Here is a 25,449-nt window from a genome sequence, read left to right on the forward strand (position 1 = left end):
ATTCCTAGGTCAGTCCTTCTATGATAACAAGCTGATAGAGAGTGACTAAAGCTGAGGTGGAGGGAAAGGGTGGCAGAATATAGACTTCCAACAAAGGACCAAGGCCAGTGATGGGCATCAACTGTGATATAAGTTTTCTGATTAAATTTGTAATCCCCACTGCCAATAGCATGTATGCTTTTTAGTTTACATTTTCTTGGTGTAACAGAGTTCACGAGTTGCTTCTCTCAAAATAACCTATGTTCACAATGGTGGGGAATTGAGGATTGATGTCTGTAGAAGAAAAGTGCACGGTCCCCAAAAGTTTTCTTATGAAATGCTGTGGGGTACCATAGTGCATACAGTGCTGGATCTGGAGTCAGGAAGACCTGAATTCAAATTTGACCTTAGACACTTACCAGCTGTTCAAACCTAGGCAAGTCACTTCACCTCTGACTACCTCAGCTTCTTTAATTGTAAAATGAGGATAAATCACAGCACTAGTCTCTCAGGGTTGTTATGAGGATCAGATGGAATAGTAAAGTGCTTAGCATAGCCATTGGCACACAGTAGGCTCTATATAAATGCTTACTCCCATTACTATCTCTTTCTCCTTTTGTGGTTAAATCAGTTATTAAGATATTTATTACTCCTCAGTACAGAGGAAATGGCTAGGTCTAACTCAATAATATTTTCTCCCATGGCCCATCTATTAAAATAAACAGTTAAGACTTAGATCTGTGTATGGTGCAAACATTTTTAATTTTTTTAAAAAAGCTTTCTTTAAAGGTTATGACTCTCAACTAGAAGTCTCATTAATGGCATAACTGACAAAATTCAGGGTCTGAATTCTGCTGATTCCGACTTGCTGTGTGACCAATGGAGTTATAACATCTCTTTCAGCCCCCTTCTCCTGATTTGCATTGTCTCTGCACAAAACATGTATCCTATTTCAGTACCTCACAGGGTGGTTGTGAGGCTCACATAAGCTAATAGGTATAAAGTGCTTTATAAACCTTTGAGGTGTGATGCCAAAAATCAAAGCATAATTCCCTTTTCTGAACAAGAAAAAAAAACACGCCAGCAATTCTTTGAAGATTTTCATGGTCCATAACAACTTGTCAACATTCCTTTATAGGCTGATAGGTGTTACACATATTTTCCTTGGATTCTTAGAACTTTTAGGATTAACTTTAAAAGTAATACTTCATTTTCCTACATCATTACACAAACCCAACAATAACCAACCGAGTCCAATAATCTGATAAGACAAAATAATTAGGGAAAGTAATAGTTGTGAAAGAAAACTGACCTGTGAGGTGAGGGTGATGCTTGGCTGAGACTGCAGGAGGTTGGCTTGGCTTTGCTGAGGTAGTTGTGTTAAAAGGTTCTGCGCTTGTAAGAGGCCTGTAAAATGTAAAAGTTTTGTTCCTGAAACATTAAGGCTGGTATTGAACATTGGCAGGTGGGAAAACAATCTTTCATTCCATTTTTTTGTAACATTATTGTTTTAAATTCTTGGTCTAACAATTCACCCAAGGTTCAATCAAATTAAATGTTATTTGTGCAATAAATCATAGTAGGAGAACCATAAGAAAACAATTATCTTTTTAAGCTTATTTTTTAGAAGGAATTCAGTAATTCAGTGTTATACTAATTGACAGATGATATTGTGAACAAGGCCTAAATCAGGCCAGTCCAGAAATACAGGTTTGATGCTGGGGGAAAAAGGCACCATGGATTATAAAATTTTAAGTACATTTCCAAGTTCAAAGTACAGAAAATACTATTAGTCTACATAGCTACCATGTCATGAACTCAGGAAAGTGTTCTACAGGCAGCTGGAGCTCAGGAAAAACCTTTCATTACACCAAAATAGTACTCCCGTATTTATATACCATAACTTATCAGTAATTCTCAAATTTATGTGCACTCCCTCATATTCCATTCTCTGCCACTTCAAAGAGCTACATCCTAATATAAGAGATGGACCAATCCACCCCTTAATCTATTGTACCTCTAATTCTCCCTAATCTTTCCATTTCCTTGTTGAGTAAAACATATTGTATTGTATGTACAACTTTCTATATGTGTATCTTTCCTTCCTTTGACCAGTTCAGAAGAGAGGGAGGTTCAAGTGTCCTCTTACTCCCTCCTATTTGCATAGATATCTACTTTTGCACCCTGGTCATTTGAGATTATGTTCCTTAACCTTTCTTTCCATATCCTCTCCACCCCCCTCAGTCTTTTCTCTTTCCATTCTCCTCTTAAGATCATCAAGACATAATAACACAACTTCTCCCAGACCCTTTCTAATTAGATTCCCTCTATGACCCCTGATGATGAGAAGAGTTCAGAAAGGACAAAGGTATCATCCCCCTGGTGTGGTAGTTTATTCTTGTTTAATCCCTTATGAATGCTTATTTGTTTACTTTTTTTAATATTCTTCTTAACTCTTGTGCTTAAAATTCAAACTTTCCAAGGAGCTCTGGTCTTATCATTTCCAGCACTCTTGAGATATGCTTGGTAAAGCTCTAACTCATTAAAGGTCAATTCCGCCCCCCCCCCCCCCAATTATACATGGTTTTTCTGGGTAAATTATTCTTGGCTATAAGCCCATACATTCTTTGTTTTCTAGAATATAGTATTCCAAGCTCTCCACTTCTTACGATGATGGCTGCTAAATCTTGTGTGATCTTGGAAATTTTCTTTCTGGCTGCTTACAGTATTTTTTCTTTGAGAAGCTCTGATTCATGTCTATAATGGTCCTACAAGTTGGGGTTTCTTTTAGAAAATATAAAGTGGATTCTTTCTATCTCTACCTTGTCCGCTGGTTCTAAAAGATGTGGGGAGGTTTGGTTTTTTTTTTGATTTCTTGAAATATAATGTTTAGGTTCTTTTTTTCTGGCTTATGGCATTCAGGTAGTCTAACAATTCTTAATTGTTTTGTATTTCTTGATCAGTTTTCCAGGACAGCTGTTTGTGCTATGAAATACCTTATTTTTTCCTCTATTTTTTTTTTCAGTCTTTTGACTTAGTCTTAATATTCTTGTTGTCTCACAGAGTAACTGGGTTTTCAGTAGAACCCTCTCCCACCATCAAAGCAAGGTCTCTTTCAGTATCCCTCCTTTTCCTCATCCACTCTCTTCTCTTCTTAAGAGACTGTAGGGTCATTTTCCCCTCATGGCTAGCCCTTGCTTTGACCTGTGCACATTACACATTCCCTTCCTGTTCCTTTGCTCTCCTTCCTACTTTCAGGCACCTTCTCATTTCTCAATGAAGTTCCATAAAACAAGGATTTATACCTCTTTGTGCCAAGCTGTATATTCCCTTTCCAATTCATTCTTTCATGTCCTCATTTCTTTTCCCTTTTTTCCCTTTAACACTCTCATTTTATTGATGTATCAATTTAAACTTTTAAAAAAAACCCCAACAACTCTTGCTTTATCTCTTCTAGGAATTCAAGCTGAATTTGTACCCAAGTTGTGTTTTTAGTCTTGATGTGTGTTACAGTGGAAGATTATGGGAAGCATTATTTTATAAAATAACAAGACAACAGAAGGAAAAATTTGTTTGCAGAAAGCTTGGCATGAGACCCAGTGTGAGACCAGATGATCTTAAGAGCACTTATGGATAAAACTGGAAAGAAGAAAATAAACCAGAAAAAAAAGGAAAATATTTTTTTCCCAGCGTTAGTGGAAAATAATTTGCTATATAGATCTAGACTAATATTTGCTCACAATCTTAAGACCTTTGTAAGACTTTACAAATGTGTTGATACATTAAACTGGTGTTGAATTTGGTTGCTATAGCCTTCTGTCTGGCAAAGAGATTAAGTGTTTATTGGGTGAAGTAGTTTCTAAGCTCTTTCACCTTCTTCTGTTGACAACTGCTTTATGTTCACTAAATTTCCATAATCTGTCATATACCCTTTATCCATTTCTAATTTTTCTTAAAGCTTATTTAAATAGGTCGAGTTGAAACTGTCATGATGACATATATCTTTTTCTCACTTTTAGTCTTTTTCTTTTCTAATTTAGTGCTGGATTTTTATCTTTCTCCAATAAGTTAATTATTTGACAATTTACAACAGCCAGCCAATTCAGCAATAATTCTCATACCGGTAATCAGTTGCTTCTGTCTCAAAATATAGCCAGTTTAATTTTTTGTTATGTTTGTTACATTGTTTGGTGCTTATAATGTCTAGTACCATATGACTTTCTGAGGAGAGAATTTATACACACATACACACACATATACACAGACACAATAAACATTTATTTAAAGAAATTTTAAAGAGTTTATGTAAAGAATATATACACAGCATTTATATACATACATATACGCTATATATGTGGATATACACATATGTGTATTTACAGACACATATACACACATATATATGTGCACATATTACATTTTATACACACATACATAGTTGAGAAAACTAAAGCAACTCAATTTTGTCTGAAATTTCTCTATTTTGTCCGACACTGTTTGTACTGCAGCCCTTAAAGCTATCTATGGCCTTCCTTTCTGCTGAAAAACAAAAAAAACCAGATTATCAGGGCAGGGTTTTAATTCCTAGCAACAGGCCCTGTCCAGTCAAGGAAAACCATATCCCCTATTCCTACCCTGAAAGCCCCCAGGAACAAGTCCTGTCCAATTCTCAGGTATTCCATACCCAATACACCTCCTATCTAAACTAAAACCTATACAAGCTTTGTCCTTTTGCTCCTTCAAGAAATCTCTGCTTGTGTAGGTGGGGCTCCCTTGCTGGCGAACTCAGTAAACCCTCATTGGTTCTAAAATTTCTGATTCTAGTTCTGGTTTGTTCTGGCATTGACAATTTTACTGAGAGAGAGAGAGAGAGAGAGAGAGAGAGAGAGAGAGAGAGAGAGACTGTGTGTGTTTGTAAGGCTTCTCTGTAGTCTGTAAGTCCTTGGCCTGTTTTGTTTTTTGATTCAGAACCAAATTTGTTGTTTTTCCCCATGTCCATCTTTACCATGATTTCAGAGAATAAGAATTATATTGATTGAACTTGGATGAGGAGTAGGTTATTGAATTCATTGCAGAATTTTTCTTACTTCTTTATCCTATGTAACAAATGGAACATTAACTGTAATCATTCTTATGGTCTTCTGATTCCTGTATGCAAATACTATAAGGCAAGGTAACTGAGGGTTCCATGAAATGATGTCCCTTGTTGCTTTTGGATGCATAATAAAGCCAACTCTTCCAGTTTTTATATGCCTCTCCAAGGAGAGTCTGATGAGCCAGTCTTCCACTTCTAACTTCTGGTTTAACTTATAGGGGAATTGTCAATATTGACATGATTTAGTTCCTCCCATTATATGTCCATTCACTGGGTCTTGGACAATCAGTTCATATTTAAATTACCAACAGTTAAGATGATGTGTATACCTAGTCTAAAAACTATGATTCTTCTCATCCTCTGCCTCCTTTTCTGTTACTCTCCTTGCAGAAGATGAAAGGAACTGCCAAAGACTGAGCTTCATTTGGTGTTTTCCTTTGCTTCATGGGTTGACATAACCAAACAACTCAACAGCTAGCAGCCAACTGACTGGTGATAAGTCTTTCTAGTCTTGACTCTTCTGGGGCTCAGAAGTACGACAGTCTGTCACCAAGACTGTACTCAAAGAACCTTCCCAGCATGACAGAATCTGCGAGCTTGTTGACTAACACGCCTTTAAGAATACAAGTTTCCTCCAAACCATAATGAGGTATCAGAGGACTTCTGTGTAGGTCAAATTAAAGAGCAAAAACCCCCCAAAAAACCAAAAACAGGCAAATACCTAGAAGACAAGAACACAAGGCTACTCTTAGCTGACAAACGATTTGTACAGAAAATGTATGAAAAGTAATTTCTATACCTTGATGCAGTATGAAAATACTGCCTGTGATCACTGTTTTTCTGAGAGGTCCACCTTAATAACGTAAAAGAGAACCTACTCAAGTTATTAATTTGGTGTTGTTTGAATTCATCATAATTACTAATATGCCTACGAACATTTTAAAAATATGGGTATTTCCATAGGGTTATTCTGTTACATAGCTCAATAATCTTACACAATTTAATTTAGGATAGCTAACCTAGTGAGTATGACCTTCCAATAGTTACACAAATGAAATATGATTGTCTTCCAATTTGTTTTTTAACTACAGGAAAAGATTTACTTCTTTTTGTGAGATGTTACTACGATGCTTTCTTGAATGATATTAAGCACTGATTATCAACTAAATAGTCTGATTTAATTCTCCTAAAAAAACCTTAAAGAACCTAGGAGCATCCAAAGGAGCCTGCAAGCAGACAAAAACCCACAAAGCTCTCTACTCTAATCATCTCAATTTAAACTTTTCCTTTTACTATTCATAAAATGAGATTCTGAATCCAGGAAAGTTAAAGTTATACCTTTTCAATTGGTTGGTGATATAAAGGCAGATATCACTTGGATCTTAACCATTTTTCTAGTTTAACCACAGTAAGTATTCGATTATCACTGCAAGAAACTGAACTGTTCATATCTATTGTTTCTGAACACCAAAGACATTTTCAAAATGGCCAATCAGCAAGGCAGGGAAAAAAATCAGATACTTTGAATTATGAGGCAGCGAAGTGATACAGTGAATCAAGTGCCAGCTCTGGAGGCAGGAAGACTCATTTTCCTGTGTTTAAATCTGACACTTGCTAGCTGTATGACCCTGGGCAAGTCAACTTTACACTGTGTGCCTCAGTTTCTTCATCTGTAAAATAAGCTGGAAAAGGAAATGGCAAACCACTTTAGCAACTTTGCCAAGAAGACCACAAATAGGGGTCAAAGGTTGGCTATGATTGAAAAAACTGAACGACAAAAACTTTGAGTTATAAACATATTTTTTATGGCTATCCCTTGCCAGTGATCAAGTAGTTGTACGCTGACTTTTCCTCCAGATTCAGTGTGACACAGAATAAGATGCTACATCTCAAATTAGAAAACTCGGGGTCAAACCTGAGCTTTGCTACCAACTACTTGGGAAATTCAAGTCAACAAATATTCATTAAATGCCTCATAGGTGCCAGGTAGTGTGGAGGAGATAGAGACAAGTATAAAGCAGATGGGCCCCTAAAGATTACATTCATCTGTAGAGGAAAAAACAAATAAATACAAAATAACTTTTGCAATGTGGGGATTTAGGAAAGGCACCTGTAGGAGGCAGCATGGCCCTGATGGACAGATTGCTAAACTCAAAGTCAGAGAGATAGGGTCAAATATAATTCCAGATATTTATTAGCTGTGTGATCCTGGGCAAGTCACTTAACCACCACTCTAAGCCTCAGTTTCTTCATTTCTAAAATGAAGGGATTGGACTTGATGATCTCTAAGACCCTTTCAAGGTGGAGGGTGGACTGGAGAAAGGAGACGCAGCAGCCAGGAATACCAATTAGGAGGCTGAGAGAAGAGTGTGAATTAGGGTCTTGGCCTTGTGAGTGGAGAGAAGAGGAGAGATGGAGATAAAAATGACAAGACTTGGTGACTGAGTGGAAATACAAAGGAGATTGTGTAGGTGGAAGCTATGGAACTTGACAGTTAGTTTGATATGGTGGTGGTAGGTGAGGAGTAAAGAGTCTGAGGTTGCATTCCTGGGTGACTAGAAAGATGAGGGTGCTTGTAACAAAAACAGGGAAATTAGGAGGAGGGCTGTGTTTAGAGGGAAAGATAATGAGATCTGGACATGTTGAGTTCGAGAAGTTTATGAAACACCAAGGTGGAGATGTCTAGCAAGCAGTTAGAAACATAAGACTTGACTCAGGAAAGACATATGCACTGGTTATAGACTCATATGCATAACAGTGATAATAAGGCCTGCTGGAACAGTCACAGAATGGGGTTGGAACATGGAGGTTGACCTGTCCAAGTCCACTGAGGACTGATATAAACAGGGTAAGAGGAGAAATAGAAGAGAACAATGTTATTAAAACCCAGAGAGGAGAACCAGAAGAAGATGGTGGTGGAATTTTCAAATGCTGGAGAGAGGTCAAGAAAGATGGACAAAAAGAAAAATGGACAAAAGGCAGGTTGCTTAATCAATCTAGGGATGAACTTCCTCATCTTTTAGAATGAAGGCACTAGACTCTAGGTCCCTTCCAACTCTCAATTTATAAATCTCCAACTATCTAGAATAGATTTGATCTCCTTCTCAAACTCATGCCACATAGCAACTAAACTGCTCTGGGCAGCTGACATGGAGCACAGAACACCTCACCCCAAATTTCTTCTCACCACTAATTTTCCCCAACCCTTAGGAGGCATCATTTATGCAGCACATTTATTGAACACCTATAAATACTTACTGAATAACTATTACATAAGAGGCTCCACAAAAGCCTCCTAGTTATCTCATTTTTTTCATTAAACCGTGTTTGGTTCAAGCATTTTAGTAATTAACATAAAACGTTTGCAGAAGTTATTTACTATTACAAGTAAATATTTAATTTTTAAAATTACTAGAGTCATAATAATATTGTTCTCAATTATTTTTCATCTCAAATTGGCTACATTTGGGCATTAACTAAATGAGAGGTCACCTTTATGTGAACATTTTAGGTTTATAAAGCACTTTGTTCACAACTCTATGAAGTAGGTAATGCAAGTATTATCCTCATTTTATAAATGAGAAAACAGAGACTCAAATGTCATTTGATAACCCAGACTAGTTAAGCTCAGAGATGTTTATCATTATTAAACCACTTACTAAGCTATGAAGAGATCCTGTCCTTGTCTCGTTCCCTTTTTCTTTCCTTCCTTCTTTCTTTGTTAACTTTCTTTCTTCCTTCCTTCCCTCATACCCTCTCTCTTCCTTCTTTCCTTTCATCTACTCATCTACAGAACAAGTACTCTCATCGGTGACTATGTTCAAGGTCTGAGGTATGGGTTAAAGATTACAGAGGGGCTTAAAATTAAGGGAGTTTAGGTAATGAGGAATGACTATAGGTTCTCAAACAAGGAAGAAATGGTTTATGAAGATTAATTGGACACAGCTGGGCAGGCTGAAGGGAGTCAGGGTCTGGGAAATAGGGGCAGAGAAAAGCTGCCTGTGAATGAAGTGTAATGATCCACATCTGAGGTCACCTGACTTAGGACAGTAGCAGTCGGAAGAGAAAGAAGGCATGAATCTAAGTCACATTTTCAAGAAAAAACAATCAGATATGGAGACCAAATGGATGTGAGGCCTCTACTGAGATCTAGTAAATTAAAAGTCTTTCTGCTATCCCTTGCCCCACCTAACTACTCCTTCCTTTAGAAGTCTAACAAAAAGGCAGAAGAAGTAGCATCTCTTGTGGTAATTTTCATGCCTCCCCCTTAACAGTTTGGTTCTTCTTCATGTGGTAGGGCCTAGAATATTCTCACTCTTATCACAGTGACTGATCAATAGAACAGTGATGAACCTTGGATAGATAGTGTGCACGCAGATGAGAGTTAACATTTTCCTTAAGATACATAGCAGTGGATGTTAATTTATAGTACTTTAAAACTGACAAATAACAATACTTAGGACAGCACCATTTAAATTTAAATACTGTGCTAACAGGTAGGAGATGAGACACCTTCTCCAATACTACTATGAAACCAGTAAAGACTACTGCCAGCGAGAGCTTCCAGGACTCACCCTGCTGCCCCTGTGGCGTCTGAGAGATGATAAACTGTGCTGGTTGCAAGTTGGTGGTTGGATGCACCAACACAAACTGTTGCAGGTTGAGATTCTGCTGTTGTAGCTGTTGCAGCTGTTGCAGATCCTGAAAAAAATAAAATAAAATCTGTATCTGAGATACTGAGGTAAGAGTTTAACCAGGTCCATGCCAACTAAATAATGCCCCAAAGGTAAAATAGGACAGACAATATTACAAATCCTCTCATACCTTCAAAGCAATGTTTGCATTTCACAATTTAAAGAGCTTTCTTTGCTCTTGTGATAATGCAAGTATTATTATCCCTAGTTTACAGCTGAGTAAACTGAGGCACAGAATTTCAAAAGAAGGAATCTCCAAGGTCATCTAGTCTAAGTCACAAAAGAATAAGAATCCCCTACCAGTGTCTATTCAAGATCAGCAGTGGCTTGAAGACTTCTAATAAGGAGGACACATTGCCTCCACAGGCAGCTTGTTTCACTTTTGGACAACTCTAAATGGCTGTCCTCTGGCAGAAAGCAGAAAAAGTCTAATTCCTCTCCAGACAGCTGCTGACATTCAAATTGCTGCCTGGGAGTCAGCTGTCAGATTTCCTCCCTTATTCCCTCACCCCCTGCCCCTTCCTAGTCTTCTCTTCTTCAGGTTAAACATCTCTAGTTTTTCCCAGATTCTCACATGAAATGGGCTTAAGGTTCCTCACCTTTCTTTGGATGGATGACCTCTAGCTAATCACTTTTGTTCCTGAAAAGAAGTGCTCAGAATGGAACACCATTTTCTGGATGTGGCCTCTTCAGAGGAGGATATAGGTGAATTTATCAACTGATAAGATTCTGGAAACCACATCTCTTTCAATCCAGCCTAAGACTGGATTAATGTTGTCCTAAATGATCGATACAGAGGGCACAGTTACTAAACCCTCATGTCTTTTTCTCATGAAATGCTGTCTATCAGAAAGGTGGCATCAGCCAAGCTCACACACCTGATCAGGGGCAGAGCTGGACCTTCTGAATCCAAGGCCAGTGACTCTCTCACTCTGACAGAAGAGCTTTTTCAACAAATCTATCCTATCCAATGACAAAGACATACACTAGCACAAACAAATAAATAAAGCATATGTTTACCTAAACATGGCATCTGTCTGTGGCCTATCCTTCCCTCCCCTCCCACGCCCTTCCAGGGCACACACAATATCTCAACAGAGAGCTTGGTAATTTCACGGACTTTGGTGTGTCAGAAGTCTCACTATAAACAGACAGAACAAATATGATTCTTTTTAAAATTCTTATCCATAGAGAAAACTAGGTTGAAACAGCCATTTAAAAATTGAAATAGGACTTCTAAAATACTAGATTTATTTTTATCTAGATGTTAATAATACTTCTACTATCCAACCACCATTCATAATTATAGTTTCTTTTTTCTGTCCAAGCAAACTCTTGTCATTGTATTGAAATATTCTGTTTGGTTCTTGGAAGAAAATTAACTGCTCAGCACCACTTTTAAGAAAATAACATTTCACATGTTTTCATATACATAAGACCAGTCATCCCTTACTCTTGGTTTTTCTTGATTTAAACAACTTCATTAACACTGTTTCTTCTTTTAATTAATTTTTAGTTTACAACATTCAGTTCCACAAGCTTTTGAGTTCTAAACTTTCTCCCCCTCCCTCTCCTCTATCCTTCCCAAGACAGCATACAATCTGATATAGGCTCTATATACATATTCACATTAAACATATTTTCACATTAGTCATGTTGCAAAGAAAAATTTTAACCAATGGAATGAACCACAAGAAAGAAGAAATGAGAGTAATTCATTAACCATTTCTGGCACTTTCTCTTTTCTGTCTTCTAAATAATTTGATTAATGTTCTAGAGATTTTCCCCATTTAAGACTTAAAATGTGAAAACCTGCACTAATCTGCTCGGAGTCCCTGACCAATACCATAGACCATATAGCTCAATGAATATTTCCTGTCTCTTACAAACAGATGAAGTGCCTTATCCTAACTGCTGAACACATTAAACAATCCATGTCTGCTACAATTAACTAATTAAAATAAATATAGTAATCCCTCTGCTGTAGAGAAATGCCAATTAATTATTCAAGAACTGTCACTTAGATAAACAGTCAGTTATTAGGTAATCAGCTCTGTGTTTACAATATAAAGTCAAACAAACACATGTATTATATTTATAGCAGAATGACAAGGAAAATGGACTGGATACAGCTTGGCTCCCTTCTCTGTAACTGCAGCAGGTGGACAGAGATCCCAAGAACATCCACACTGGTTCTTCTGGGCACTCACCTGTGCAATCTGTATGGGCTGTGATAGGGGGATCTGCGTCATTGGTGTTGCAGCAGAGGCTGAGATGGTGGCACCCGCAGCGCTGTGCTGTTGGCTGGCCGAATGCTGAACTGCGGCTGCCAGCAGCTGGGCCTGTGCCTGCTGCAGCAGCAACTGCTGCTGGGCCGGTGTCAGGGCAAGCTAAAGACAGAACAAACGGTAGTCAGTGGCTGGAGTGGAAGGCTCTCCTACTCTTACTTTACTCACAAAGAGCTGAGAAGGAGTTCAGGAGCTTAAAGTCTAACCTTACTCACGACTGAACCTGACTAGGGCATCTTCCAGGGCCAAGTGCTGAGGATGACCTGGCTGCTAGTTGGTAGTTGCAAGATCATTTCAACTTGGAGCTAGCCATCAAACTACACTTAGGATTTGAAGAATCACCCAAGCTTCTCCGAGGCTCCAGGGTTTATACAAAAAGATAATTAACTAGCAAGCCAAAAAATAAAATAAAAGAAAAAATCAGCACTGACAGAATACAAAAAGAAATTTATACTCAACAGAACAGCAAGTGATTAGTCTGATGAATGAGAAATAGGAATGCTGGATATGGTCTTGGAAAGAAGTGATAAGACCCCAGCTGCTCCACATTAGCATGAATCTCTGCCATATTCCATCATTCCCATTATGTCTAAAGATATGACTAAAGAACATGAGCTCCATTTGTTTCCTCTCCAAGTCTCTCTACAGCCTCTACCCCACACAATCTTTTCTGTTGTTGAAAAGATTGAGTCTCCAACTTTATATCCCTTTTCCAAACACATATTATCTCTGTGAAACAGGTGGTGAAGGCTTGTCTCTTTACATGCAAATAAGTCCTAATGCTCAGGTTTAATAGAATCCCCATCTACACAGACCTGGAATCCTAAGTGCCTCTGGCCGTAGCAGACAATCGTTATGCAAAACAAAACACATATATAATAACAATTACCACTATAAAAAGAAACCTGCTTAGGTCAGATTTAAAATCTGCAACTTATTTAAAGTGTACTTTTTGGGGAAAAAAGGTAAAATTAAATGAGTGTGTTCACTTAAATTTATTACAACTATCTTCCTCTTCCTAAAGTTTTCACAATAAATGAAACTGAACAAAGATCTGTAAATGCTATTCAAACAGAAAATGTTGTTTCACATTCTGAAGTATAAGGTCTAGCAAGTTAATGGGATCATCTTCTCAGTAAGAAGAACCCCCTAAATTGTACACAAAATATTTAAGAATCAAAACTGTTCATCTTTCCAAAAAACCTGGCCAGCTCCACAAAACCTTTAAAAATAAGTCTCCCACGTCTAACAGACTTTTCTGACATACAGAGTTATGAGATGCCAGTGTTCAATGTGGCCCAATGTAGTTCAGCATAACCCAAAATAAAGACAAATAACTTCTTAAATAAAAACTATCATACTAGAAAACATTTCAGTACACCAAGAAAGTGGCAAAATAGTGGATCCAATTTAACTCCAATACACCTAAAAACTATCAATGTTAATGTGAAAACAACTCCCCCCCCCAACGATACTGTTTGGAGTGAAGTCATAATGCTGTATTGACAATGCTAATGATCTCTACAACATAGTTGCCTCACATTGAATAAGGATTCCATTACATGATGAAAAGCAACTAAAATGGGGGTGAGAAGGCCCTTATTTTACCCAAAGCATCTGCTATCATAACAAGAGATACACTGAACGCTTTTGACAAAGAAGACTTGCTCTTCCAATGTGATAGCCCTTTTTTCAGGCTATAATAGTGTCAGGCATCTATAGCCATATTACTGATGGTGGACAGCTTTCATTAGACAGCAAGCAATGGAAGCTTTATAAGTAAGTTTACTAGAATTCTTGAGAAAAAAACTTACCCCTGTTATCTGTCCTCCAGCCAGCATGAGTTGAGTTTGGGGGATGGGTGCCTGCACTGAAGGCTGCTGGGAAGGCTGGCTTGGCTGCTGGGAGTCCCCAGATTCTTCATTAGATTTAGACTAGGAAAAGAAAACCACACACACACACACACACACTACAACTCTATAATAGTTTTAAGAGAGATGTCTGTAGCTCCCTATTTAAAGGACATGGTTTCAGCCTTTTGTGATCCCCCGTCCTACCAAAATTCACCTTGTAATAATTTTGTATGTTTCTTTACATACACATGACAAAATGCAAGCTCTCTGAGAGCATGGCCTGCTGCACTTTTGTCTCCCTGTTTCTAGCAGTGAGTGCAGGACTTCAAAGGTAATGCTTGCTGACTGATTTTAAAATATAGGGTTTGGTCTGTTCAGCTGCTATCACAGCTAAGGATATTTAAGCCACTGGTTTTGTCAAAGTCCTCTGAGAACTATATTTGATAGAGTTGAATTTTAATTCTTTTGTTCCAATATCACCAAAGCTGTGATTCTAATTTTCAAAAACAAAAATGGATTTGGCCTACAAAAATTGAAGTTTTTTCACAACTTAAAATTCTAAACTATGGAAATGTGGAAGAATACATATATATATTCAATTTACCTCTGCCTCAAAACGGCTATGTCATTATTTTGAAATTCACCTGGTTCAGGTTGTGGTGGTCAGTTTCAAATGTCAATTTGGAGATGATTCACCTGACCTCCAGGATCTCTAAATGGTGGTTTCAAAGTAGTTTAGACTCAACATTTCCAATCAAATTTTAAAAAAACATTTAAAGAGAAAATACTGTATTGGAGAGGGAGAGCACACTTCCCAAAGGGGTACTGAGAGAAGATTCTATGGTAATTAAAACTGGTTATGCAGAGCATTAAAATTCTGCATAGATTTGCATATTTCCCACCACCTGTTTTAGGGACTGCAGAGCTGGCTAATTAACATAAAGGCTCTGATTAATTCTGCCAGTCATTGAGAGATAATTACCAAGCAGGACTGTAAATATTCTGCATTGGAGACACAGCCTGTTTGCCAACATCTCTCTCAGGGATGAAAGTTTACCATGGCAACCAAGGTAATTTTCTGCCTCTTCTCCCTCAGAAAGGAAGGCCACTCACTGTATCTTCTCCTTTCTTCAGAACTGTTTCTTTCTGTTACTAGGTCCCTGTTCTGCGAGGTTGCATAGTTTGCTCAATCCAAGTTCTTAGGCATTCAGCAATACTGAAACCCATCTTAAGTAACACTATTTTTGATCTTTTCACTTTGTTTTTTACTCAGGCACTCCAATAAAAGGAAGCAGCATGTTGGAGGAAATCTTACAGAGACCTTAATGGAACTCAGATTCAAAGTCAGAATGTGATTTTGTGAGAGAGAGAAAGAGAGAGAGAGAGAGAGAGAAAGAGAGAGAGAGAGAGAGAGAGAGAGAGAGAGAGAGAGAGAAGGGGTATGTGTGCATGTGCGTGCGTGCGTGCGTGTGTGTGTGTGATTTCAAGTTCTTCCTGAGCAGAAGCTGGTATTCCCCACGGGGCTGTCCTACCCTTTCTCCTTTTCCTCTATACCCAGTAACCTCATTGGTTCCCATGGCTTTAACCATCATCTTGGTACAGCACCAGTCTCTCTCAAGTTCTCCTAAATATTTATTTTTGGACATCTCAAATCTGACAAATTTAAATTCAAACGCCCAAATTTGGACATTTCATATCCCAGAGACACTTTAATTGAATATGCCTACAAGTGACCTCCTTATTTTTCCAACTATGTTTATGCTGAAGACACCACTACCTTTCCACTCTCCAAAGTTCATCACCTTGGCCTTTTCCTTGATTTCTCCCTCTCTCTCCCTTCCTCCTGTATCCAGTAGCTTCACAATGTCTCTTGCTTTTGCCCCTTCTTTCTCCTCAAACAGCTACCTAGTTCTGGCCTTATCTCCTACTGTCATAACCTAACTGATCTCCCTATCTCAAGGCTCACCTCACTTTAGTTCCTCCTATTTGTTGCTGTCAAAGTAATTTTCCTTAAACACAGACCTTATCATGTTACTCCCTGATTCAATGGCTTCACAATGTCTCTACATTAAATATAAACTCTCCTCTGTACTTTTTAAAGTCCTACACACATGGCACCAAACTATCTTTCTAGCTTCACTATACATCACTCCTCTCCAGTACTCTGAGATCTGGCCAAAGGTATAGCCATCTCTAAGACTTGGCATGGGTCAATTCCACAAACTAAGAATATACTCCCCCCTGACCTTCAACTCTGTGAAGTTCCCCCTCTCCCTTTAGCATAGTTCAAGCACTACCTTCTTCATGAATCCTTTCCTGATTCTCATTAGTGCTTTCTCTCTCAAATTACCTTGTACTTAACTACTTTGCATATATTTGTGTTTATTAACTGTATATTTATATTGTATATTTTTATAGGTAATCATCTTCCACATTAGAATTGTAAACTCATCATCCGTAGGATTGTTTCACTATTGGTAATTGTATCTTTAGCACCTAGCACACTAGGCACTTAAAAAATGCTTTTTAATTTTAGTAAAATTTAGCAAAGACAATAAATAAAACTTTATACAAAATACATTTGAAACTGAAGTGTAATAAGAGGTCATTTAATTTTTTATTTTATTTTATTTTATTTATTATTTTATTTTAGTACTTGCTGTAATGTTACAAATTTGACAACTGATTAATAATACTTCTAATTGGTTGGCAAGATACATATAATTTTATGGTCCACTTGTATTCCACAACCATGGCAGATATTATTATGAACTTTAAGAATGGAAACAAGGGCATATGTGAGATTTTGAACTTTGGTAACAAGATAATTCTTACCTGTACATTTAAGGACTGAGCAGCAGCCTGTAAACTTGTTCCAGCGAGTTGGACCTAAAACAGAACAGAATTTAATAAGCTGAATATGGAAAAAGACTGCAACATTACTAAGTCATTCCACACATCCTGAAGTAACCAGAAGTCAATGCTCTCAGAAAATATTTTATAAGAAGCCTATTCTATATAAGCTACAGTATTAGAATTGGGGATACAAAATCAAAAGACATGGTCCCTCTACTATAAAAGGGCAAAAAGCCTAACAATAGTTTCATATAACCCTTGTACAATACTATCTCCCCCATTTCTCTTCTGAAGGTCGACATCTCTGGATATTACTAAATTAATCTTGTAACAAATGGTACATTTGTATTGAGGAGGACCTTATATTACATCCTATTTATCCTACCACACAAATCTCTATCTTCCACACTGTACATAAAGAAATATACAAAAGCATGTTGCCCGAATATACCATTTTACATTATGCAATAAGAATTATAGAGAAACAGTTCCCAAAATACCCATATTCACCAAAAAAGTACCCTAACCTTCTGTATGCAAGTTGATAATTACATTTTTTAGACATAAATGAAGTACAAACAATCAACCAATGTGACTCTCACATAAGCCACACATTAAAAATAAATCTTATTAGCTCACAGTTACACCTAACATTTATCAGATGGGACACACAAACCATAGTCATACCAAAACACCATTTTTTATTTTGGTCCAGGTCTGATTTTGTCAGTGTAGGGAGGTCTTGGTGTAGTTTTTTTCTCTAAGTGAGACAAATATGTACTCCATGTGTAGAAAGCCACCTGAGGGCACTCAGCAACTGTGACTTGCCTATGGTCACACAGTCAGTAGATATCAGGTCCTCCTGACTCCAAGGGTAGCCTTCTTATCCCAAATAAACATACTAAATTAAAAATAAAATTATTCTATTTAGTGACTTAATTCACTTTTGCAGAGACTGCTATGAAGAGAGGGACAAGCACTAAAGAAAAGATTAAGAATTTTAAGAAAAGCAGATTAAGAAAATTAAAAGTAAAGTGACTGAAAAGGAAGAGAATATTCTGTACAATTACTATAAGCACATTTGTTTCCTTTTACAAACTAGAGGTAGCTCCAACACAAACTCTAAAGATACTCCGTCAATCAGTTTTACACATAAGGAAAGCTCATTATAGCCTGAATCAATTGAAGAGACGATGTCTTTACTATCCAGCAGATAATGTGGATAACAAATCCTACCTAGCTGATGTTTGTCCTGAACAATACACTGTACACCACAAATCCCTGGTATACTTGCTCTGCTGCCTTAGCTGAGTAAGAATCTTGCCTTATGTTCCATGAAACAGACCTAACAAAAAACATCAAAATTTCTATTTTGAATATTAGACTTGCACAAGTAGAGGAGGACTTAGAGAACATTTGGTGCTGTTTGTCCTTTGTTTTCAAAGAGGACCATGATATCAGGAAGATGATGCCATGACTTGCAAGTGAATTGGATTTAAGTGAGGCAGGGCTATGCAAAGTCACCAGCCTCACTTTTTCCTCCAGAACCATTTGGGGCCAGGGACAAGATATAGATTAGGATGATTGGAGGTGGCCCCCTAGAGATCACTTACTGATGAGGAACAACAAGCCATAGGTATTAATTTTCCTGTTCAAGGGGACAGACACGAGTTAGTTAACAAAACCAGGACCAGAAAGCAAGGCTCTTAGGGATGTCCGTCTAATATTCTTTCCACCATTCCATACCTCTTGCCTAGGAATAGTTGTAGAATGGGGTAGAGTATCCAATGTCTTCCAATCCAATCCAAAAAACATTTATTAAATGTCTCCCATGTAAAAGGCATGCTGAGTGATAGAGATACTAGGTCAAAATGAAAAATAGTGCCTACCCTCAAGAACCTCAAATTCTACTGGAGGCATACAACACATAAACATTTAAGTATACACAGAATAATCTAAGGAATAAAAAACCACTAATATCTAGTGGGTCAGGAAAGCTTCCTGTAGAAGTTGGCCTCTAAGTTCAACTTTAAAGAAAACCAGGGATTTTAAGAGAGAAAGTCAAGAGCAAGTGCTTTTTAGACACAGTGTGCGACTTTAGGGACAGCATATATAAAAGTGAGTACTTTGCTAAAGATAAGGTTAACCAGAAACTCTTTTAAGTTTAAGCTTGTATTCTGAAAAATTGTTCTAAAATAATTTCTACTTCCTATCCAGATTTAGGGGAGAGAAGAGGAGAGAGTAGAAGAATGTTCAGACAGGACATGAAATGCTCTTTCCCACACTCCACCCTGCTCCTGTCTAGATTTCACTGGTTATCTCCCTTTACCTACAACCTTCCTGACAATGTTCTCTTCCCTTTCCTTCTTCTCAACCTGATGCCAGTCCTCATTCCCACCCTGTGGGAGGGAAAATGGAACCCATGATCCACTCATACTCTTGAGCTCACTCCCCTCTTCCCAGCTGTCATGGGTCTGTCTTGTTCCTGCTCCCTAACTGTGGGGTAGACATGGTCATCTGCACTACTTTGATGAGTGGGGGAAAAGATACAAGAACATAGGGCATTACCTGCCCTACCACTGTGCCGTAAGGACCACCAGGTTTTACCATCTTTCATGCTCATATGCTGTCTGGCCCACCAGGTTTTCCCAGTGGCCTAGTTTTTAATGTCCTGATAGAATTTTTTCATGTGCCTGGAAGATGAATTAGAATATAGGAGCTTTGAGAGCAGGGATTGTCTTGCTTATTAATTTCTATCTACAATGTTCGGTAAATTTTTGGCACACTGCTTCTAACATGATTTTTCATTCATTCATTCATTCAATATAATCAGCTGAACATAACTTTTCTTTGATGATTCATGATTTTTCCTTAGATCTATCAATGCCTATTAAGTAATACTGTTGATTTAGAAAGTATATGAGATTGGACTGATTCTGAGTCTAAGGTAGACTTCTAATTGTGGAAAAGATGCTGCCTTACCTTTACCTCTTTCAGTATAATACAGAAAGAATCCTAGTCAATCAAAGGCTCCAATTAATCAAGGTTTTACTGTTTACATTACTGGGTCATGCCTCAAATCTCCTTGCATTATGTCATTCTTCTTACTTAGACCCTATCAGATGATTGAGGCAAGGTCAAACAAATTTAATGGCTAACAAAACTCTTTATCTTTAAAAGTTTCAGGACAGACTGCCTATTAATTAAAAAAAAAGGAATCAATAATTTTGTTGTCAATTTAAACAAAATCCACTCAAAATCACCTCCATTCTTGACTCGTCCAAATGCTTTTATGGGTGGTTTTAATTATTTCCAATTTTAATACTGATCACTTTTGAGTGATAAAGCTGTTCACTGCTGTCTGTGTTCATTGCTTCATGTAGTCAGTTCACAGAAGTGCCACCTTTTAGGTAAGATCTAAAGCACATGCCCATTATACATTTGAAATGTAAATTGGTTAAACGTTGAAGGATAAATAACACCTATTTCCTTCTTAAAATTATGACTGGAGAACATAATTTTTAAAATAAGATTTTATTTACTTCATCCTAAATAGTAAGATATTCTTTTCTAACAACTTTCCTGGCCTTCTTTCACTGAAGAAATATAAATTTAGCACAGGAGATAATTCTATGCAACAACATACACATTAATTTTCTTATTAGAGAACACAGCCACTATGAATTCCCACTCCAAAGCCTCATTAGGATCTGGAGTGATCCTGGGTTCTTAAAAGCTAAATGCAATCTCTGGCAGATTTTCTAGGCTGGAAGGTTTGGTACCAGTGAAATGCCTGACTGTGCCTGCTTTATGAGGTTCGGTCTAATTTTTATCACCAGAACTCCTACCAAATGATGAATTTTTTTGGCTATGGAAACCCATGAAACAAAGAAAAATATAAAACGGTCCTTGGTCCCATGTAGCACCCTCAGAAAAGAGTGTTAAGGGTACTAAAGATCATGCAACTGTTAGACTACCTGTACACTACTAACTAAGCCTATGCTACTTGGTCCATGAAATGCTTTTTCAATAGCCTGTGGATTGATTGCTACTATAAGAGGAACTAAATTTTTATCAATCTTGACATTCTTACTACAAACAAAATCTGACTACTGCAGTAAGTTGCAGGTAAAAGGATGGATGACTCATTGGTATTTCTTGTAGGGGCAAAAAAAGGAGTTGGCAGAGTTGGTTTTTCTGATGCTTCTAAAGATAACAAGACACATCATTTTATGGAGAATTTGGTTATCTCTTATTGAAGAGTCCATGGTAAGTCCTTGCAAAAAGTTAAGCATGAAAACAATGGTAGATCACATATCTGTCACGGAGATGAAGTGCAGAAATTCTGTGAAGAACCTGGTAACATGCTACACATTAAATCACAAGTTGATACTCAGCAACTTTAATGCAAAAGGCAGCTAGTGGGAATAAGATATAGAAAAATATGGCCAGGAATAAGGAATCAGAGAGGCAAAAGACTTGTAGACTACACAGAAGTTTTGCACCTATACATCATGAATACTTTCTTCAAGAAAACAATTAGGTGGTGCCAGATATGGAGAGAACAAAAAATGAAATTCATCATATTTTAACTGTATAGCATGAATGGCCAATATTATGAAATTCCATATTTATCTGTTCCATGAAGCTGGTAAGATTAAAAAGTCACTGACATTATTTTACATCTTCGCTTACCATTTGCTAAGCGTAACTATAAAATATGCTAAACAAAATGGTACTTATTCACAAATATGCCACAATCCTAAATAGTTATATAATCTTAGTTATAGGTGGCACATGGCTCCTAGTCATATATTTCTTTTCTGCATTTTATTCTGTTCTATTTTGGTATTTATTTCTCACAAGTAGTGGTTTATTCTGATTTAAAGCATAATTATTTGAGTATCTGTCTTGTCTTCCTGTTTAACTACTAGGTTTAGTACTCTAAATTTTTTGAGAGTGTTCTTATACTTTTAATGTCCAAGAACTTAGCACAAAGCCTTACATGTAGTGGATACAACCAATGTTGCTTGATAGGTAGGTAATTTTAATAAGAAATGGTTTGGTGGTTTGACTGAATAAGCAAGAGGCAAAAGAATCCATTCAGAAATGAAAATATGAAAAATCAACGAAATAATTTTAAAATATATTCTACTTAGTTCACCTTAGGTAGTTTGACACTTAGATTCCTCTCACTTCTTCAAAGCATTTTGCCATTGCTTTTGGTTTTGAATGACCCTTTAAACTTACCCAATCAGTGGACATTTACCTTGTTTCCCATTCTTTACTAATGCCAAAAGCTCTGCTATTTGGGGTAAATATGCCTAGCAGTGGAATCTCCGGTCCAGGGGCATGGCCATTTGAGTAACTTTTGTTCTGGCTTAATTCTAAATTGCTTTTCAAAATGGTTACACTGGTTCACAGCTGCACTAACAACGGAAACAAGGCTGCCTTTCTTCTAACGATCCCTGACATAGACTATTTCTATCTTTTGTCATCTGCCAATTTGCTGGATTTAAGATAAAACTTCAGGGTTATTCTGCTTGCATTTCTCTTATTATTAGTGATTTGCAGCATTCTCTCATTTGGTTATTAATAATTTGCCATTTTTAAAGAACTGTTTGCACATATCCTTTGATCACTTATCTTTTGGAGAACGGCTTTTGGTGTTATTTATATGTTAGTTGTCTATTTAAACTTGGATACCAAACTCTTACCAAGGAATTTGATATAGTCTGATATAGATGTTTTTCCTCATTCAACTTTCCCTTCATAAACTAGAATTCTGTCTGTACAGAAGCTTTTCAGTTTCATGTATTCAAATCTATTTTATCTTTTGTAACTATCTCTAGACTTTAGTTAAGAACGCATCTTCTACTCCTAATTGTAAAAGGTATACTTTTTTTTCCCTAATTTTTCTATTATCACTCCACTGTCTGTGTAGGTCCCTTTCTATCCATTCATAAAACTGTCAGTCTGGTACATGCCCTTATCACTTCACACCTGGAAATAGCTTCATAATAAGCAGCAATTTCTGTTTGGTTTATTTTTGTTATGCCTCTCCCAACTCTAATTTTTCCTCAATTCAGATGCCAAAGTGATTTTCCTAAAGAATAAGTAGTATCATACTCCTTCCTTCTTCCTCCCTACCTCAATAAACTCCAGGAATCAAATGGAAAATGCTCTGTCTGGCATTTAAAGGCCTTCCCAGCTGGCCTCCTGCCTACCTTTCTGACCATGTACTCCCCTCTATGTACTGCATCATAAGGTCACACTGCCCTTCTTACTACTCTTTAGACAGGACTCTCCATCTTACTGACTGCCCGCGCTGCACGTCTACAATGCTCTTTCTCAATTCTGTCTCCTGGCTTCTTTCTGCAAGAATCCTTTCTAGCTCTTTTTCTACCCCTGCCACTCTCTGTCCAGCTCCCCAGTCTTCCCACTAAGATTACCTTTCATTTATACTGCACAAGTTCTATCCACTCATTGACATCAATCAATAAGCATTTATTAAGTACCTTTTATGTACCAGAAACTATGCTATATAATGGCAGAGAAACATGAAATAAATTCTTACAAAGGAACTAATGAAAAGAAATGCTAGGGAAGGTGGCTGAGCCCTGTATCATAAAGCAGCAATCATCAAAACCACTTGGTACTGGCTAAGAAACAGAGGGGCAGACCAGTGGAATAGGTTAGGTACTCAAGACATAGTAGTCAATAAATATAGCAATCTACTGTTTCATAAACCCAAGGACCCCAGCTTCTGGGATAAGAACTCATGGTTTGACAAAAATTGCTGGGAAAACTGGATAACAGTGTGGCAGAAACTGGATATAGACCAATGCTTGACACCATACACAAAAATAAAGTCCAAATAGATACATGATCTAGGTATAAAGAATGATACTATAAACAAATTAGGTGAGCAAGAAATAGTATATTTGTCAGATTTATGGAGAATGGAGAAATTTATGACCAGAGATAGAGAACATTATGAAGTACAAAACAGATAATTTTGATTACATTAAATTAAAAAGTTTTTGCACAAACGCAATGCAATCAAGATTAGGAGGGAAGCAGAAAACTGGGAAAGAATTTTTGTAATTACTGTCTGTGATAAAGGCCTTGTTTTTAAAATATATAGAGAACTGAGTCAAATTTACAAGAATACAAGTCACTTCCCAATCGATAAATGGTCAAAGGATATGAAAGGAAGAAATTAAAGCTATCTATAGTCATATGAAAAAATGTTCTAAATCACTATTGGTCAGAGAGATGCAAATCTAAACAACTCTGAGGTACCACATCACACCTATCAGATTGGCTAACATGACAAAACAGGAAGATGATAAATGTTGGAGAAGATGCAGCAGAGTTGGAACACAAATTCATTACTGGTGAAGCTGTGAGCTGATCCAACCATTCTGGAGAGCAATTTGGAACCATGCCCAAAGGGCTACAAAAATGTGTATACTCTTTGACCCAGCATTATCACTTTTAGGACTGTATTCCAAAGAGATCATAAAAATGGGAAATGGCCCCACTTATACAAAAGTATTTATAGCAGCTCTCTTTTTGGTGGCCAAGAACTGGAAATAGAGGAGATGCCCATCAACTGGGGAATGGCTGAACAAGCTGTGGTTTATAAATATAATAGAAAACTATTGTGCTATAAGAAACGATGAACAGGAAGACTTCAGAGAGGCCTGGAAGGATCTATATCAACTGACGCTGAGTGAAAGGAGTAGAACCAGGAGAACCACCCCAGTGAGAGATGAATTTTTCTGGTAGACTTAGCCCTTCAAAACATTCCCAACAGACTCCTGAGGCAAAATGCCTTCAATATCCAGAGAAAGAACTATGGATTTGAATCGTTGAATGAAGCAGAGTATTTTTTCTTGTGTTATGTTTTGTTATGTTTTTTCTCATGGTTTCTCCCATTCATTTTAATTCTTATATGCAACATGACAATATGTGTAGAACCCATATACACCATCTTGGGGAAGGAGGAGGAAGGGAAGGGGAGAAAATCTAAGACTTATGGAAGTGATTGTAGAAAACTGAAAGCAAATAAATTAATAATAATTTTAAAAAATAAATCAGCTGAGGAAAAAAAAGAAAGAAATCCCTGCTCTCAAGGAGCTTATATTTTAGGAAGAGAGACATGTACATGTGTAAGGATAGGTAAAACAAATATATGCTCTTTTTTTTTGGGGGGGGGTGGTGGTGGTGGTGGTGGAAGGCTCCCATAGTTGAAGGGGACCAGAAAAGACTTTGTGCAAAAGGTGGCAAGAGAACTGAGGTCTGAAGGAGAACTGGTATTATAGATGCAAAGAGGAGGGAGAATGTTCAAGGCCTGGGAAACAGCCTCTACAGGAACATGGAGATGAAAGAAAGGAGTGTTATATGTGAGAAAATGAAAGAAGGCCACTTGGGATAAACCATACCATGTGGGACAGGGAACAATGTATATATAGTATTCCGGAAAGGTAGGTTGGACCTGGGTTGTTAAGGATTTTACATGCTGAACAGATGAGTCTGTATTTAATTCTAGAAATAATGGAATGTCACTAGAGTGGCATGTTCAGGTTTGCTCTTTAAGAATATCATAGTGGGGGAGGAGCCAAGATGGTGGAGTAGAAAGACACACAGATGCTAGCTCCGAACCCACAACCCATAAA

At 37.4% G+C, this 25,449-nt stretch overlaps 1 protein-coding gene across 3 annotated transcripts in view; it reads right to left on the reverse strand.

The window, feature by feature from the left end:
• The window catches only part of POU2F1 (POU class 2 homeobox 1), a 233,826-nt gene that overhangs the window by 41,123 nt on the left and 167,254 nt on the right, over window positions 1-25,449 (reverse strand). For 2 of the 3 annotated variants that reach the window (XM_072648741.1, XM_072648742.1), the window contains exons 4-8: window positions 16,745-16,798; window positions 13,871-13,990; window positions 11,979-12,158; window positions 9,649-9,775; window positions 1,292-1,386 (exon numbers count right to left, since the gene is read on the reverse strand). In XM_072648741.1, the coding sequence (XP_072504842.1) occupies window positions 1,292-1,386; window positions 9,649-9,775; window positions 11,979-12,158; window positions 13,871-13,990; window positions 16,745-16,798 (576 nt within the window). The remainder of the gene's footprint in view (window positions 1-1,291; window positions 1,387-9,648; window positions 9,776-11,978; window positions 12,159-13,870; window positions 13,991-16,744; window positions 16,799-25,449) is intronic. The other variant, XM_072648743.1, reaches the window with a different exon arrangement.

This window comes from Notamacropus eugenii, chromosome 2 (assembly GCF_028372415.1).
Source record: "Notamacropus eugenii isolate mMacEug1 chromosome 2, mMacEug1.pri_v2, whole genome shotgun sequence".
Classification (NCBI taxonomy): domain Eukaryota; kingdom Metazoa; phylum Chordata; class Mammalia; order Diprotodontia; family Macropodidae; genus Notamacropus; species Notamacropus eugenii.